Raw genomic sequence first — 16,280 nt, 5'->3', positions numbered from 1 at the left:
GCTGCTCTGAGGGAGAAAGATGTGGCAGTCTGTTTCCATAAAGGTTACAGCCTCGGATACCCTATGGGGCAGTTCCACTCTGCCCTACAGCGTCTCTATGAGTCAGAATCAACTCAATGGCAATGGGTTTGGCTGTGGTTCTTATCAATAGAGTCGTTGCCAGTGTGTGTTCACTCTACAACAGGCATTGCCAAATGACGGCCAGCAGGCCAAAATCTGGCCCGCTGCCTGCCTTGCTTTTGTAAATAAAGTTTTATTGGAACTTGGCCACACCCACTTGTATACATATTGTCTGTGGCAGTTTTCATGTGACAAAAGCAGAGTTGAATAGTTATGACAGAGACCATCTAGCCTGCAAAGTCGAAAATATTTATCATTTGGCCCTTTACAGAAAGTTTGCCCACACCTGCTCTAGACTTTCTCAGCAGACTTGCACTTTGAGGCCAGCAGACGACCAGGTCTTCATTGAGTAGGCGGCGGCGCTAGACCTCTAACATCCTGTCCTCCACTTGCCCTCTGGCCCCACTCTCCTTCTGGGGGCGTGTGGTCAGCACAGTGTGCAGAAATGCCATTTCAGATGCTGATGAGTGAGAGGCACTGCAGACAGCACCGTTGGGCAGGACCATTCGAATAAGCCCATGTTTCACGCTCGTTGACGTCAAATGCAAGAGGACTAAATGCAGCCATGCCATTTGGGTGTTTTAGTTCATTTTTCTCTAATGGCAGCATTTTGTGTAGAAGAAAGTTAGTTTGCTAAGTGAATGTGTGTATATACATACTTTTTAATCACTACCCATCTGATGCTTCCCGGCAGGGCTGTTTGAGAAGCACAAGTTACTCTTCTCTTTCAACATGACCATCAAGATAGAGCAAGCAGAAGGGAGAGTGCCCCAAGAAGAGTTAGATTTCTTCTTAAAAGGTAATGGATTTGCCTTGTTTCCTTTTTCCCAACTTCCTTGACCCACATTACATACGTGTATAAATTTGTTCGTTGAAACAAACAGTGTCAATGCAATTTTTCCTTACAATTTGGCTTCCAAGAGCACCGCTTTAGTGGTTAAAGCTTGGCTGCTAACTGAATGGTCAGTGGTTTGAACCCACCAGCTGCTTCCCGGGAGAGAGATGGGACAGTCTGCTTCTGTAAAGATTACGGCCTTAGAAATTCTATGGGACAGTTCTACTCTGTCCTACAGGGTTGCTGTGAGTCAGAATCGACTAAATGGCAATGGGTTTTGGTTTTCAGTTGACGAATCCAGTTTCAGAAATGAATCCAGTTTGACTTAGAGCAACCTGCCTCTGCCTAAGGCCGCCGTGAGGTTGGAAGCTGCCCCAAGCTGCCTGGTTGGAGCCAATGGCAGTGACAAGGAGAAACCCATTTCTCCTCCTGTCCCCAGTCTCTTTCTTGGGGAGGGGACGTTCCCCTGAGTGAGAGACAGAGTAATGAGCAGCTTACTCTTCCGCATGTCCTGGGGTCAGCAGCACAATGGTTGTCTACTCCTTCTCTGTGACTAGGAAACATTTCCCTGGAGAAAAGCAAACGAAAAAAGCCCTGCACCTGGCTGTCCGACCAGGGATGGGAAGATATCATTCTTCTATCAGAAGTATTCTCACCTGACTTCGGGAATCTTCCTGATGATGTTGAGAAACACCAGGCTGTCTGGCAGGATGTGAGCTCTAGCTTGTTCTCTTTTTCCTCCTCCCTTTCCCTATTCCACAGCAATCTCCAGACTTGAACTTTGGCTTAAACCCCTGCGAATGAGAACATAGTCATTTGAGTAACTCATTCAGAGTGTAATCAGTGGCTTCTAACTCCCCGGATGTAATTCCCCTTTATCTAGTTCAGCCAGCTCTGTGGGAGAGCCAACCATCTGTCCATCTGTCCATCCATCCATCTGTCCATCCATCCATTTATCTCTCCATCGATCTAAAAAATACTTACTGAGCATCTACCATGCACCGTGACCTTTGGTGGGCACAGGGGCCTCAACAGTGAATAAGACTCAGTCCTTCTCTTCTTGAAGTTCATCATCTTGGGGGTAGAAAATGACAGATCCAACCAGAAGTAGCCTTCAGGGTTCATACTTCCGTAGATTCTCATTGCTTTACAGTGGCCTTTGGGAGCCTCCCATAAGCCTGGAGCCAACATCATTCCCAAACAGATGCCCCAGTAAGTGTTCTTTGCTTTCCCCAGTGGTATGACCTGGACTCGCTCGAGCAGTTTCCATTCCCCTTGGATTACGATAAGCACATCACCCCTTTCCAGAAATTGCTCCTTCTGCGCTGTTTCCGTGTGGATCGGGTGTATCGGGCAGTGACTGACTACGTGACTGTGACAATGGGAGAGAAGTGAGTGACTCGTTTGTGTTCGTTTGGCGGTTTCTGTGGGAGGGACTCTCACACCACCCCACCTGGACTCACAGATGTTCGTGGTTGGCCGGCTCCCGAGACAGGTGTCCCAGGCCTGCCGTATCTGATAACCACTCTAGACCAGCCCCACCCATGCGAAATACAATGTGGTCCACATTTGTAATTTCAGATTTCCCAGTAGCCACATTTAAAAAAGGAAACAGGTGAAATTAATTCAATATATTAAAATATTTCCACATGTAAGCAATATAAACATAATTAGTGAGATGTTTTCCACTCTCTTCTTGTATGAAGTCTTCAAATTCTGGGTGGGTTCACACTTACAGCCCATCTCAATCTGGATGAGCCACATATCAAGGGCTCAATAGTACATGTGCCTGGTGGCTGCCATACTGGACGATACAGCTCCAGAGTCGCGCGAAAAGCCAGACAGCTTTGCTTGCCAACTCAGTGCCGCTCATGCTGGGTGGCAGGCCGAATGGGGCCGTGGCAACTGGCAAGGCCAAGTCTCGATCCGCGGGGGCAGCTGCCCCTTGGCTACTGCTGACCGGTGATAGCAGGCGGCATTGTGGGCCCAGAGTGGCCAGGTCCTCTGACTCTTCAAAAGGAACCAGAAATTTGAGATTTTACAAGAAATCTTCTGAATTTTATGTGTTACTTTATTTTTATTTTTTACTATTTATAAACATTAAAAATTTTAAATTAATTTAAAAATGTAATTAAAACAATTTAAAAATTAATATAAAAAAATCTCTTGATGTGGGCCACTCAGGACACGTCTGTGGGGCTGTCAAAGTGGGACTGCTGGGTTTTGTGTCAAGGGGGTGTCCACCTGGAAGGCCAGCGAGTCAGGGGCCAAAATAAATTTACTAATCCCAACACACACGTCCTGGGCTGGGCTAGAGGAGCTGGCCACCAAGTGTGGGAGATAGTGTCAAAGCTGACTGTAACACCAGAGAGAGCTTGCAACAGCTGTTCAGGAGGAGCGATGGTCAGAGGGGGCTGGGTGCCCGGAGCAGAGGTCACCAAGCAGACTGGCAGCCCCTTCCTCCTCCTGCTTCCTTCACCAGGTATGTGCAGCCCCCCATGATCAGCTTTGAAGCCATTTTCGAGCAGAGCACTCCAAACTCGCCCATCGTGTTCATCCTGAGTCCAGGTTCTGACCCTGCCAGCGATCTCATGAAATTGGCTGAGCGCAGTGGGTTTGGAGGAAACCGCCTCAAATTCCTTGCCATGGGTCAAGGGCAGGAGAAGGTAAGGTCCCAGCCTCTGTGAGGAACAACCTAACATCTGGGGCTATGCTCAGAGCGTGGCCCCACATGTAAGCTGGACGCATTGAGCAGTGATCAAAGGCGTGAAGGATGACAGTATTAATGATATGGTAGTCCTAGATCTAAACCATGGTCTCACAGCCCTTTCAGCTGCAGTCACAGTCACTGTCATTCCCGCACTTTCCTCGCAGCAGCCCCGTGGTGGGTCAGATTGCTGTTACCCAGGTGTGTGGCCCAGGAAGTGGGGCGAGGGAGGCCGAGCCCAGGCCCACGCAGCACAGACCTGGGATGGCCGCTTGGCCAGGGCCAGGTACTGGCTTCTGCTCGGCCTGCCTGTCTGCACCGCACAGTGCACCTGTCAGAAGTGGCTGCGTGGTCAGATGCCGTGGGACAGATGGCAGGAAAAGTCTGCGGACGGAAGTGTGGTGGCCGGACGCACGGGCTCTGGGCAGAGGGAGGGAGTCTCTGTGGGGCCCTGCTGTGCAGGTCCCCCATTGCTGTATGCTCACTGCTCTCCAGCTGTGAGCAGCCCAGCGGACACTGGTGGCCCTGAAGGAGTCCTAAAGGACTGTTTCTTTGAAGGCTCCTCTGTAGCTCCTGGAGCCCTGGCCTCTGTGGCTCCCTCTGTGGGGGCCATTACTGTTCTGTGGGCTTGGGGCTGGTCTCCGAGAGAGTGTGGGGTTGACGTGGCTTTGAGACACCAACTCTTCCCCTCTCCCTTGCCATTGGGACAGGTGGCGCTGCAGCTGCTGGAGACGGCAGTGGCGCGTGGGCAGTGGCTGATGCTGCAGAACTGCCACCTCCTGGTCAAGTGGCTGAAAGATCTGGAGAAGTCCCTGGAGAGGATCACCAAGCCTCACCCAGACTTCCGCCTGTGGCTCACCACAGACCCCACCAAAGGCTTCCCCATTGGGATTCTGCAGAAGTCCTTAAAGGTCTGGCCTCCTACAGAAAACCACACACCCACAGCCGAGTTTCTCAGACCATTACCATGTTGCCAAGCATGTGTGTGTTTAGAAGTAAACTTTAGGACTCTGTTCAAACCTCGGGGGACCTATATTGGTTTCCCGTGGCTGCTGTAACAAATTACCACAAACTGGTGGCTTAAAAGGAATGTATTCTCGCACACTTCTGGAGGCCACAAGCGTGAAGTCAAGGGTTGGTTCCCTCAGGAGGCTCTGAGGGAGAATCTGCTCCTTGCCTCTCCTAGCTTCTGGGGTTGCCAGCAATCCTTGGCGTTCCTTGTCTTGTGAATGCATTACTCCAGTCTCCATCTCCTTCTTCATAAGGACTTCTGTGTGTCTCTGTCTAGATATATATATTTTTTTAATTGAACTTAGGACCCACCCTAATCCACTATGACCTCATTTTAACTTGATTATACCTACAAAGACCCTGTTTCCAAACAAGACCACATTCACAGGTTCCGGGTGGACGTGGATTTTGGTGGGACACTATTCAGCCCAGTAAAGTGCTCCTTCCCAGCCCCATCTCTTCCTTGGTCTTTGAGGGTGACACTGTCCTGAATTGGGTGTTTATAATTTCCATGCATGTCATTAGCATTATGCAGGCATCCGTAACCATATCTAGGGTAGCGGTCACGTATTTTCAACTTATTAGTCTTCCTCTTTTGTTTCTGATGGTAGGGCCACCCATAGCTTGTACTATTACAATAGTTGTGTATAGAAGTTTCAGGTGGTTTGTATGCCTCATTTTATTCATTCTTTAGGCAGCTTTTTTGGAAAAGACAAGTTAGAATGGCTTTATTTCAGGATACCTAGTTTTTTTTTTTTTAACTTTTTTTTATTGTACTTTAGGTGAAGGTTTACAGGCGAAACTAGTTTTTCATTAAACAGTACATACATCGTTTTACGACATTGGTTAACAACCCCACGACATGTCAACACTCTTCCTTCCCGACCTTGGGTTCTCTAATACCAGCTTTCCTGTCCCCTCCTGCCTTCTAATCCTTGCCCCTGGGCTGGTGTGCCCCTTTAGTCTCATTTTGTTTTACGGGCCTGTCTAATCTTTGGCTGAAGGGTGAACCTCAGCAGTGACTTCATTACTGAGCTCCAGGGGTGGCGGGGGGCCATACTCTTGGGGTTTCTCCAGGCTCTGTCAGACTAGTAAGTTAGGAAGTTCTTTTGGAAAAGGTTTTCCATCATTTTCTCTGGGGCTATAGAGGGAAGAGGTAGTTACTTTCATTCACAGTTGAAGATTCCAGGGTTCGGAGAGAGCTGCAGAAACCCCCTCAGGCTTACTTGACAAGCAAGGTCAGGGCTAGGACTAGCTCCCGTTCTTTGGCTTACTCATCTGGGCCCTGAGCGAGAGAATTTTGCTATTGGGGAATAGGAGAGACTGCCACGTAACGATGAAGGCAAAGCCAAGAAGTCAGAGTTACTCACACTCTTCAGAGCTGGGCTTAGGGGCCTACATTGCCTTCCTCTCTTCTGACAGGTTGTCACAGAACCACCCAACGGGCTGAAACTTAACATGAGAGCAACTTACTTCAAGATCTCTCATGACATGCTAGAGCAGTGCCCGCACCCGGCATTCAAGGCCCTGGTCTACGTGCTGGCATTTTTCCACGCGGTGGTACAGGAAAGAAGAAAGTTTGGGAAGATTGGATGGAATGTGTATTACGACTTCAACGAGTCTGACTTCCAGGTTAAAATGCGTTGTTACCTTGTCTCCTCCTTGGGGAACTGCTTCCTTAGCAGGCTTGTTTCATGCCTGCCCTTTCTTCCAAGGTCCAGTTATGGCAGAGTTGTTCCTGTTCACGTTTACAGAAGAGTTGGAATGTGAATGTCTTTGTAGGTGTTAGTGTAACCAAACCTGTTCTTCTCTTAAGGTCTGCATGGAAATTTTGAATACATACTTAACAAAAGCCTTTCAGCAGAATGACCCTAGGATCCCGTGGGCCAGCCTCAAGTACCTAATTGGAGAGGTAGGCGTGTCTTGGGGACCCTTTTCCAGGTGCCCCCTGGGGGCTGGAGTTGGGCAGTGGCCCTGGTGCCCATTTTCATGTCCTCTGGCCTCCTCGGGGAACCCTCTCTTGCTCCTGTTCCCTCAGCTGAAGAGCTGAAGAGCTGAAGAGCTCTGGGGCCCCGGCAACACTGCTGCTCACCCCCAGTTGTGGTTCTCCTGCGTGAGCTCATTCACTTGGAGGTTCCCTGCAGCTGGACTCAGTTACCCGGGGGTTATACCTGGCATCTTCTAGGAGTCAGCAGGACCTGGCTGGCCATACCTTAGGCATGCCATCAGTGCCTTCCTCCTGGTCAGCAGGCATAGAGGTCCACCCTGGAGACCACACTGCACACAGAGCTCATGGGGAAGCTTCCCCTGGTGCCTGCTGTTGCTCAAACAGTGTTGTTGTCAGGTGCCGTTGAGTCACTTCTGACTCACAGCGACCCCGTGCACAACAGCATGAAACACTGCCCGGTCCTGCGCCATCCTCACAATCGTTGTTACGCTTGAGCCCATTGTTGCAGCCACTGTGTCAATCCGTCTCGTTGAGGGTCTTCCTCTTTTTTGCTGACCCTCTACTTTTCCAAACATGGTGTCCTTCTCCAGGGACTGATCCCTCCTGACAACATGTCCAAAGTATGTGAGACAGTAGCATTGTGAAATCCAGAGTGGCTGCTGGGATCTTTGGCTGTTTTTATTGTTGTTGTTAGTTTGTTTAGTATCTTGGGGGGATTTTGCAAACTGCGTACTGGTTCCCCACACTTCATGAGGGCTGCCTGTCACTTTGGGCACAGTCCCTTGGAAAGCCGTGGTGTGATTTTGTCAACAAGCCCTCTCGTATACATTGGGCCAAGAAGTTATGTGCATCAACACGGTTAGAGATGCGCAGTGGCCAGGTCGGCAGGGGTCTCACTGGGGTGCACGTGATCTTGGCCCTGGGCAAGTCCTCTGGGCCCTGGGGCCTCAAGGTGTGCCTGATCGGCTTGGCATTCCTGGCTGGCTCTCACCATTGGTCATTTCAGGTCATGTATGGAGGACGGGCCATTGACAGCTTCGATCGCCGCATCCTGACCATTTACATGGATGAGTACCTGGGAGATTTCATTTTTGATACTTTCCAGCCATTCCACTTCTTCCGGAACAAAGAAGTGGACTATAAAATCCCCCCGGGAGATGTAAAGGAAAAATATGTTGGTGAGATTTCTCAGACATTAAGAACTATTTTTTAAGTGTTGTTTTCTGCAGTTGGCTGGATAGCTCCTTTGACCCCTCTCGGGGTGGACCCCTGGGCCGGTTGGGTGTGGCCTGGTAAACATTATAGGTGGCCCGGTAGACTCCTCCCAGCCTCAGTGCTGACAGAGTGAGCCCAAATTTCTTGTTCTGCAATGATGGTAAATATACTGGATCCCACCCTGGATAGCCCAAGTGGCCCAGGGGAATCCCACAGAGCCATTTTCATAAAAGAGAAACATACAGCTGGATGGGGAGGGTGTAGAATTTTTCTTTTACCCATTAAGCCATGGCACTTAGTCGTACAGTCTGGGGGTGTGGAGGCGTGGCCCTCAAGATGGAGGGCAGCCTAACAGTGTGGCCTCTCTGTTCCCTGGGATGTAGAAGCCATCGAGGCGCTTCCCCTCGCCAACACGCCCGAAGTGTTTGGCCTGCACGCCAATGCTGAGATTGGGTACTACACGCAGGCGGCCCGAGACATGTGGGCACATCTGCTGGAGCTGCAGCCGCAGACCGGTAAAGTCCTTTCTAATTAACGAACTTATTTTTCCAAGTAGCAATTCGATTAGGGCCCAGTGTTTACAAGCTCAAAGTGCTGCCATTTTGGTCTTATAAAACTCGTTGCCACTGAGTTGATTCTGACTCATAGCGACCCTATAGGACAGACTAAAAGTGCCCCACAGGGTTTCCAAGGAGTGGCTGGTGGATTCCAACTGCCGACCTTTGGGTTGGCAACCAAGCTCTTAACCACTGCGTCACCAGGGCTCCGTTTTGGTCTTGGTAGTTCTCCCATATTGCTGATCTTTTCCAAGAGCCAGAAGGCTCAGAATGCTTCCGTCCCACACTGAGAGGCTTTACTGTCTCTAAGAAGTGTCCTGGTTTTAGGGGAATCCAGCAGTGGCATCAGCCGTGATGATTACATTGGCCAGGTGGCCAAGGACATCGAAAACAAGATGCCTAAAGTCTTTGACTTGGACCAGGTCCGGAAGCACCTTGGGATGGGGATCTCTCCCACCTCAGTGGTGCTTCTACAGGAGCTGGAGCGCTTCAACAAGCTGGTCATCCGGATGTCCAGGTCCCTGGCTGAGCTGCAGAGGGTGAGTGGTCCTCGCTGGGTACACAGCGGCCTGGAGGTGGGGCTTGGTTTTGGGAATAGTCTTTCTTGACCTCTCTTGATTGTTTAAACAGGCCTTGGCTGGAGAAGTCGGGATGAGCAACGAGTTAGACGATGTAGCCAAGTCGCTGTTTATTGGGCAGATCCCAAGTATCTGGAGAAAGCTTGCCCCTGACACCTTAAAGACCCTTGGAAACTGGATGGTTTACTTTCTGCGCCGGTTCAGCCAGTACACGTCGTGGGTGAGTGGAGGCAGCAGCAGCCTTCGACGGTTTGAGGTTCAGCCTGTACTCCCTCAAACTACCTCCCAAGCCTCTCTTGCCATTCCCCAGCAGCAACCTCTGTCAGCAGTTTATTGGGTATTCTAGAAATGGTTCCTGAATTATTAGCATATCTGTATCTTTTCCTTTTTTAAACTTCGAAGCATGCTATGTATAATGTGACTTATTCATCAAGGAGTATATCTTGGCAGCTGTTCTATATAAGTATGTATGGATCCAACTCATTCTTTTTAGGTTCTTCCACTTTATGTATATTCCATAATCTGTCCCCTACTGATGGACAGTTAGAGGTTTCCCATATTTTTGCTAGTACAAACAACATCCTTGTGCACATGTCTTCAAATTCCCACGTGAGTATACCTTTTGAGCATGTGACGGCCGTTACCACCTCCAGGGGAAAAACCCCATCACTTGGAGGATGGTAACCCAGCTGCAGGTCTTGGGGTTTGAGGAAAAGGCACACCCACACATAGGCCATGGGTGGAACAGGGCTTTACTCACAGAGAGAGAGAGCAAGGTCAGCTTCAGTAGTGGACTTCAGTCCCCTGTGGCCATTAGGTCGCTCTGATGGTCTGCACGTACCCCTCTTGTGCTGCAGGAGAAGGACCCCATTCCCTCCCCCACTGGGAGCAGGTAGAGAAGTGGGGTTGGCCAGGTGCCACATAACACACACCCTAAGCTAAGCAGTTCCTGGGAATGTTGAGTTGTGTTCAGGGCAAGAGGGGAGAGATGTGCCAGCAGGCCACCAGCTGCCATGGGGTGTGCTCTGGGTCAGGATGCCATAGGAAGGGAAGTCAGCCCACACTCTTGACCTGTCCAGGACGCCAGACCGACATACCTGGTCTTAAGGTTCATTGTGGGCTGTGCCTGGGCTGCCCCCTTCCACGATGTCCCACAGGTAAGTTCCTAGCAGGACAAGAGTTGCATACAGCGGGCGTGTGCCTTTTAATTTCAGATAGCTCTTGCCAGGTGATTCTCTAGAGAAGTTGAACTACAGTGTGTGAGAGTGACTACTGCCTCACCTCTGCAACACTGCATACTCATAGTAGTTTTGATCATCGTCTCTCTGATAGGTGGAAAGTAATATTTGTTTTGATGTGCAGTTCTTTAATCACGGTGAGGCTGGGTATATTTTGTATGATTGTAGTGTTTCGTATTTCTTTTTCTGTGAATTGTCTTTTCATATTCCGTGTTTATTTTTATGGAGGTCTTCCTTTTTTATTGATTGGTTTTTAAGAGCTCTTTGTATAGCAAGGACGTGATCTGTTTGGCTGTGTTGCAAATATTTTTCACATCTTGTCACGGATCTTCTACCGTATTTGTTTATTTCCATAGAAAAGATTTAAGTTTTGGTGCAATTTATCAGTCTTCTATGGTTTCTGAGTTTTTGTATTTCCCACTCCAAGATTATGAAGAAATTCCTTTGAGACTTGATCTGGTACTTTTATGGCTTTTTGTTCTTTAAACATCTAAATCTTTGATTCTTCTGGAGTTTGGGAAGCTGGCTTGTTTTGTTCCAGGTGAGCTGCCAGTTGTTGGGACACCTTCGTTTCTCCACTGAGGCTAAGTCTGTCTCTTACAATAAACTGAGTTTCTTGGGTCAGCTTTCTCCTGGCATTGGTGGCAGTCCCCAGTTACTGCCAGCTGCCCTCTCCTCCCTGCAGGTCACCGAGGGTGAGCCCGGCGTCATGTGGCTCTCAGGGCTGCACATCCCAGAGTCCTACCTCACGGCTCTGGTCCAGGCCACCTGCCGGAAGAACGGGTGGCCGCTGGACCGCTCCACCTTGTTCACACAGGTGACCAAGTTCCAAGATGCAGATGAAGTGAACGAGCGGGCAGGACAAGGTACCGGCAGCTCAGGCAGGGCCACGGCCCTGCGTTGGGAGTTCCCTTCCCTGCGCCTCCACAGCTCAGGGCAAGCACGGGGCACAGCAGACTGACGCCAGGGTTTGCTGGTCAGGCACAGCTGTGTCCTGGCATCTCTGAGGGGTGACCAATACGAGATGAGGCCTAGGGTTGATGCCAGGGGAGACCAGAACCACGTTCACCCCACCAATGTGTGAGAAAGGGGATCCTAGGTCACATGGCTCTTTCAAAGAATTAGATTGCCAGGCGGCTTCCCTGTAAAGCCCGAAGGGCCACAACATGGGTGCCAGAGAGGAATATGGACTAACTTTGTTGGAACCGTGAAGTTATGCTCTAACTTCAAGCTCCCACATACTGGTTACGGAACACGCACATTATAGCTGGAAACAGCTGTTTTCTCGGGGCCGGGTATCCAGGTCTGAGGCCATTTAACTGCAAGGAACAACCCCCCCGAGCTGGTTCGAAGAGAGGGTTATGGACTCCAGCAGCTCAGGTCCCAGCCACAGGAGTGGGCTGGTCTCAGAGGAGCTGGCCGGTATCTGGGCTGCCCGTCTTCTCTGCCTGTCTGCATGTTTGCCCTGTGCCCCAGAGACCCCTGTCTCTGCAGGGCTTCTGCTATTGCTTCCCAGTTGCTCTGCCTACACCTTCTCTGCTCAACCTCACAGCCAGTGTGCTCAGGCCATACGACTGTGTCTGTGGGCACTAAGGCCAGGGTCTGGGGGGGTGCCCCCTGGGCCATGGGTGGGTCAGGTCCTCTGCTCTTGGGGCAAATGGCCTTGGCCCCCGGGGGAAGCTGAGCCTGGCACTTTGCGCTGGGCACACACATTCCCCCCCGACCCGTTCCACCCTGTGTCTCTAGGCTGCTTCGTCTCAGGGTTGTATCTAGAGGGTGCAGACTGGGACATAGAAAGGGGCTGTCTGGTCAAGAGCAAACCCAAGGTGCTGGTGGTCGACCTGCCCATCCTGAAGATCATCCCCATCGAAGCCCACCGCCTCAAACTGCAGGTGAGAGGCGGGCCTGCCACCTGTCCCCTCTCCCAGCTGTAGTTAGAGCTGAGGCAGCCTCAGAGAGACTCATCTGCTCACACAGGCGCCCTTCACCCCTGCTGGGCTGGGGGCACCTCCGGGACTGTGGTGAGAGCTCAGGACCCACTTCCTGGGAAATGCCTGCGTGCACACACATGTGAGCAGGTCCTTCCAGAGGTGTCCCAGACTTGACTCTAGAACGCAGTCTAGACCAGCCTTAGGAGGACTCTCCTCCTTCTTGGGAAATTCCGTGGGAACTGCTGGATTCAGAAAGCGGCTCCATCCGGTGTGGACCGCAGCCAGGACTCACTGGTAAGGCACGTGTCTGTGTCAAGGCCTGGCCATGCTGAGCCAGCGAGGTGCCCTGGAGCTGCAGCCCTGCTGTTCACAGACAGCCCTGGCCATGGCCTGCAGTCTCAGCACTCAGACAGCACCCCGCTCCCTCCCCAGTAAGGAGCGTCCCTGGATCCATATCCCACAAGGGGTGCTTTTCCTTTACAGAACACCTTCCGGACGCCCGTCTACACCACCTCCATGAGGAGGAACGCCATGGGAGTGGGCTTGGTGTTTGAAGCCGACCTCTTCACCACGCGGCACATCTCCCACTGGGTGCTGCAAGGCGTGTGCCTCACCCTGAACTCTGACTAGCCCTTGGCAGGAAGGCTGACTGGGGCTCTGGCTGTGGTGGCAGTGGGACCTGTGGGTTCCTAAGCGATGACAGGTGTGCTCTCATTTCTGGGGTCTCTCAGGGTCTGCACAGGTGCATGTGTGGAGACAGGGGGGGCTGATAACTCATTTCCCTTGAACTTGAAATCAGCAGTTGTAATCTTCCCGTATGTGTTACTTAACCTGAATGATTTTATTTTTTAAACTATTTTTTTATCTGATAGGATTCTGTATACTCAGAGTAAATACCATAGAGCACTGTAAGACGTGTCATGTTTTCTTTTCCTTCTGGGAGGAAGTTCTGGGTTAGGCACAGGTGCCTGGCATGTCCTTGGCACAGCTGAGAATCCTAGTGTAGCGTTCCAAAGGCATGTCTCACACGCTCAGTCCACTCAGGTGTGGGGTAGACACCTGGCCAAGGCTGGGGGCGGGCCCAGCAAGCACAGCCCAGCCTTCCTGCCTGGAAGCAGCTAGCCTGGAAGCGGCTGGGCTGGAGCAGGGGTGGTCGGAAGGCCACATCCCCCTTCCAGAACTCCCTGCCCCCAGCCTTCCTGGGCCTTGTGGGGTACGGTGGCTGTGCACACCAGGCGGGCGAGGCAGAAGCCCTGTGCAGGCCCACTGTGGGCAGGGAGAGAGGTGGGCTGAGCACCAGCAAGCAGCTCCTGGCAGGGCCTGTGGAGAGTGGAGCTGTCTAAGGAATGGCCAGCGCGCAAGGGAAGGGAGGATGGAGCTGCCTCTCTCAGGCAGAGAAACCACCAGCTCTCGGCGGGAACACAGTAAGTTTCTCTCCCCCCACACCTGCCCTGGGGCCCCCCACAACCTCCCCTGGTGGATTAATAAAAGACACAAAACAGAAAGAAGGCAGGTTTAGAAAATAAAGTTTGTTGGGATCTTGAACATCTTGGGTAAAACTAACAAAAAATGTGGACACACATTCAGGTCTGGTGGGAGAGTAACTTTGTCTTATTGAGCTCCTGAGACATACACTTACAGCCGCGCCAGCAGTGCCGCCCTGGGGAAGTGACGGTCTGGGGAGCAGGGCTGCTGGGGCAGACGGGCCGCCCTGGGCCCTGGAGGCTGAGGGGAGGGACCTGAGGAGTGCTCTGACCTGGCCACGACTGAGGCCCGACGGCGGACTGTGGCCTGCGCTGTCCACGCGGCGCTTGGGCTACACGGATGGCGCTGGAAGCAGGCGAGTCAGTATACTGGCACGTGGCCACAGCGTGAGGAGCTAGATATTCTGCGCAGGGACACGATCCTATCGCGGTGACAGTAAAGGGCCAGAGGAGCAGGAGCACACTGTGACGGGGCTGCAGTGAGCTTGGCATGCATGGGGACGGAGCAGACGAGGTGTGGCCAGCGGCTCCTCGGGGTGTCACAGTGCCGGCGGCCTCACACAGTTCTGTCCGTCCCTGAGTGCTTGCGCACCACCTTGCCCCCGTTCACCTGGTCCACCGCCAGCGTCTCCACCTCGGGCTGCACGGGCTGCGCGGGCGGCGGGGCGGCGTGCTGGATGCGGTGCGCCACCCCCACGTGTGCCTTCTTGTCGTGCGCCGGGCTGGGCTGCTCGCTGGCGCCGCCGCCGCGGTCGGAAGCGATGGGGGGGATGACAAGGGGCCGCTCCTTGACGAGGTGGACCTCGGCAGACTCCCGGGCCAGCAGGAACGGGGTGGGGTCGGGCATCGCATCCACGTGCTCGCGCAAGAGCAGTTTGCGGCTCTCGGCCCCGAATCTGTAGACCTCCTCGAACTCGGGGTGCAGGGGGGCCGAGAGGCTCTTCTTCATGCGGCGGCGCGGGGTCTCTGGCAGCTTGTCCTTGGGCGGCGCAGGCTTGTAGCTGGCCGGCACTGACCTCTGGGCAGAGGGGCTGCCCGAGGGGCTGGCCTCCGAGGTCCCGCTGGAGCTCAGGAGCCGCTTCTTGGCGGCGTGCAGCTGCGCCGTCAGGTAGGCGATGGTGCCGGCCCGCTGCTCCAGCTCGCTGGCCAGCATGTTCAGCTTGTGGCTCTTGACCTTGAGCTCCTCCAGGTACTTCTTCTCCCGCTCTCTGATGGTGTTCTCCAGCACCAGGATCATGGCGTTCTTCTGCTCCAGCTCTTTCAGCAGCTCAGTGTTCTCCTTTTCCTGAGACTTGAGCTGAGCTTCCAGTTCTTCGCATCTTTTCTTTAGCTCACTGCTTCTAGAAGCTCCATCACCTAGAAGAACAAGCCAAAGGAACGGATTAGGAGCCTGCACAGGCGGGGCTGCCCCGGGGCGGGGGTGTGGGGGTGCTCCCACAGTGGAGTCGGTGGCCACGTCCCCCTGCGGTGCTGGGAGACACGGCCCCCTCCCCCTCCATCTCCCCTCTTGCCCACTGAAAGCGGGCGATCAGATGGCCTTTGAGGCCTTTTCCGCTCTTAGCTGTCTGGCTTGTTACAGAAAATAATGTCTAAAAAATTTAAAGCCACTGAAGTTAAAACAAGCAATTTCAGAGTAAGACCTCACCAGGTGTTTAGGACTGTTAGCGAGTCCACCTGTCTGCCCAGGTGGCGTTTATTAAATGCCTACAAGACCCAAAGCCCTTCTGAAAGGCAGTTGTGAGAATTCTCTAAGTCTTAAAGCACAAAGACACTGAAATGGCTGAGGGGGCGGGTGTCTGGCGGTCCCTTTCCTCTGAGGCTGGTTTCCTCTATCGTTCTCCACGGCTCCTGCCCAGAGGACACCCCTGTATCCGGGCTCAGCTGCCCCTGCCTACCCTGAGTCTCTGCCCTTCTGCTGCCCCAAGTCCCACCACCTGTCAGGACCTAGCTCCTCAGCAACTGTGGGCACTGCCGTCACCTCCCCACTCCCCTGGGACCTCAGCCTCAGCCCTGCCCCCAGCATCACACACAGGTCACCACCTGTGGCTCCTGCACTGCCTGCCGGCTCCTCGGCACACTGCCCGGCTGGCGCTCCTCCTGGCCTTGCCCCCACATGTGGGAGGTGGCCCTCCTCTTTCTAGACCTGACTTTGGTGTCCTGCAGTTCTCACCACCTGTCCACTCCTGGCTCAGTGCCTCCTGAGTGCAACTCTACACGTGGTACATCAGACACCCCCCCCTCCACTGGACACCCCTTCAAGTATTTCACTCCCCTGCTCAAAAGTGGCTCTTTGCTGCCTAATGAAATCCAAACAGCCAAACTGCCCCCCAGCGCTCCCCCAGTCTGTCCCCAGTGTATGTCTCTGTCTGCCACCAGCCCTAAGGCTGCTGAGGCTCCCTGGAGTCCTTCCTCCAGAGTGAGTTGAACCGAGGCCCCCTGCAGCCTGTGGGTGCCTTCTCTACCACACAGTGTCCTGCTCCTGAAAGGAGCCCTCGGGAAACGTAACCCGTCGCGCAGATGGAAGACATCAGCCCCCGCTGACGTGCTAAAACTCACGGGAAATGCCCTGTCTTTTATGAGGAACAGGCCCTGGTGGGGCGGTGGTTGAACCTTTGGATGCTAACCAAAAGGTCGGTAGTTTGAATCCACCAGCTGC

The 16,280-nt window shown here is 52.8% G+C and overlaps 2 protein-coding genes across 6 annotated transcripts in view; one reads left to right on the top strand and one right to left on the bottom strand.

Moving 5' to 3' along the window:
- DNAH10 (dynein axonemal heavy chain 10) overlaps window positions 1-13,044 on the top strand; it is a 141,147-nt gene extending 128,103 nt beyond the window's left edge. For all 4 annotated transcript variants that reach the window (XM_049865944.1, XM_049865945.1, XM_049865947.1 and 1 more), the window contains 14 exons: window positions 815-919; window positions 1,513-1,667; window positions 2,192-2,346; window positions 3,438-3,621; window positions 4,373-4,573; window positions 6,096-6,305; window positions 6,490-6,585; window positions 7,628-7,799; window positions 8,220-8,351; window positions 8,721-8,932; window positions 9,024-9,191; window positions 10,895-11,075; window positions 11,956-12,101; window positions 12,624-13,044. In XM_049865944.1, coding sequence (XP_049721901.1) covers window positions 815-919; window positions 1,513-1,667; window positions 2,192-2,346; window positions 3,438-3,621; window positions 4,373-4,573; window positions 6,096-6,305; window positions 6,490-6,585; window positions 7,628-7,799; window positions 8,220-8,351; window positions 8,721-8,932; window positions 9,024-9,191; window positions 10,895-11,075; window positions 11,956-12,101; window positions 12,624-12,770 — 2,264 coding nt within the window. In that variant the 3' untranslated portion in view covers window positions 12,771-13,044. The remainder of the gene's footprint in view (window positions 1-814; window positions 920-1,512; window positions 1,668-2,191; window positions 2,347-3,437; window positions 3,622-4,372; window positions 4,574-6,095; window positions 6,306-6,489; window positions 6,586-7,627; window positions 7,800-8,219; window positions 8,352-8,720; window positions 8,933-9,023; window positions 9,192-10,894; window positions 11,076-11,955; window positions 12,102-12,623) is intronic.
- Window positions 13,045-13,654: 610 nt separating this feature from the next.
- Window positions 13,655-16,280, bottom strand: part of CCDC92 (coiled-coil domain containing 92) — a 43,559-nt gene continuing 40,933 nt past the window's right edge. For both annotated transcript variants that reach the window (XM_049866160.1, XM_049866159.1), the window contains exon 4: window positions 13,655-14,980. In XM_049866160.1, coding sequence (XP_049722117.1) covers window positions 14,181-14,980 — 800 coding nt within the window. In that variant the 3' untranslated portion in view covers window positions 13,655-14,180. The remainder of the gene's footprint in view (window positions 14,981-16,280) is intronic.

This window comes from Elephas maximus, chromosome 22 (assembly GCF_024166365.1).
Source record: "Elephas maximus indicus isolate mEleMax1 chromosome 22, mEleMax1 primary haplotype, whole genome shotgun sequence".
In the NCBI taxonomy this organism is placed as follows: Eukaryota; Metazoa; Chordata; class Mammalia; order Proboscidea; family Elephantidae; genus Elephas; species Elephas maximus.
Note: the sequence above shows the minus strand (reverse complement) of the source record. Positions and strands in the feature narration are given on the sequence as shown.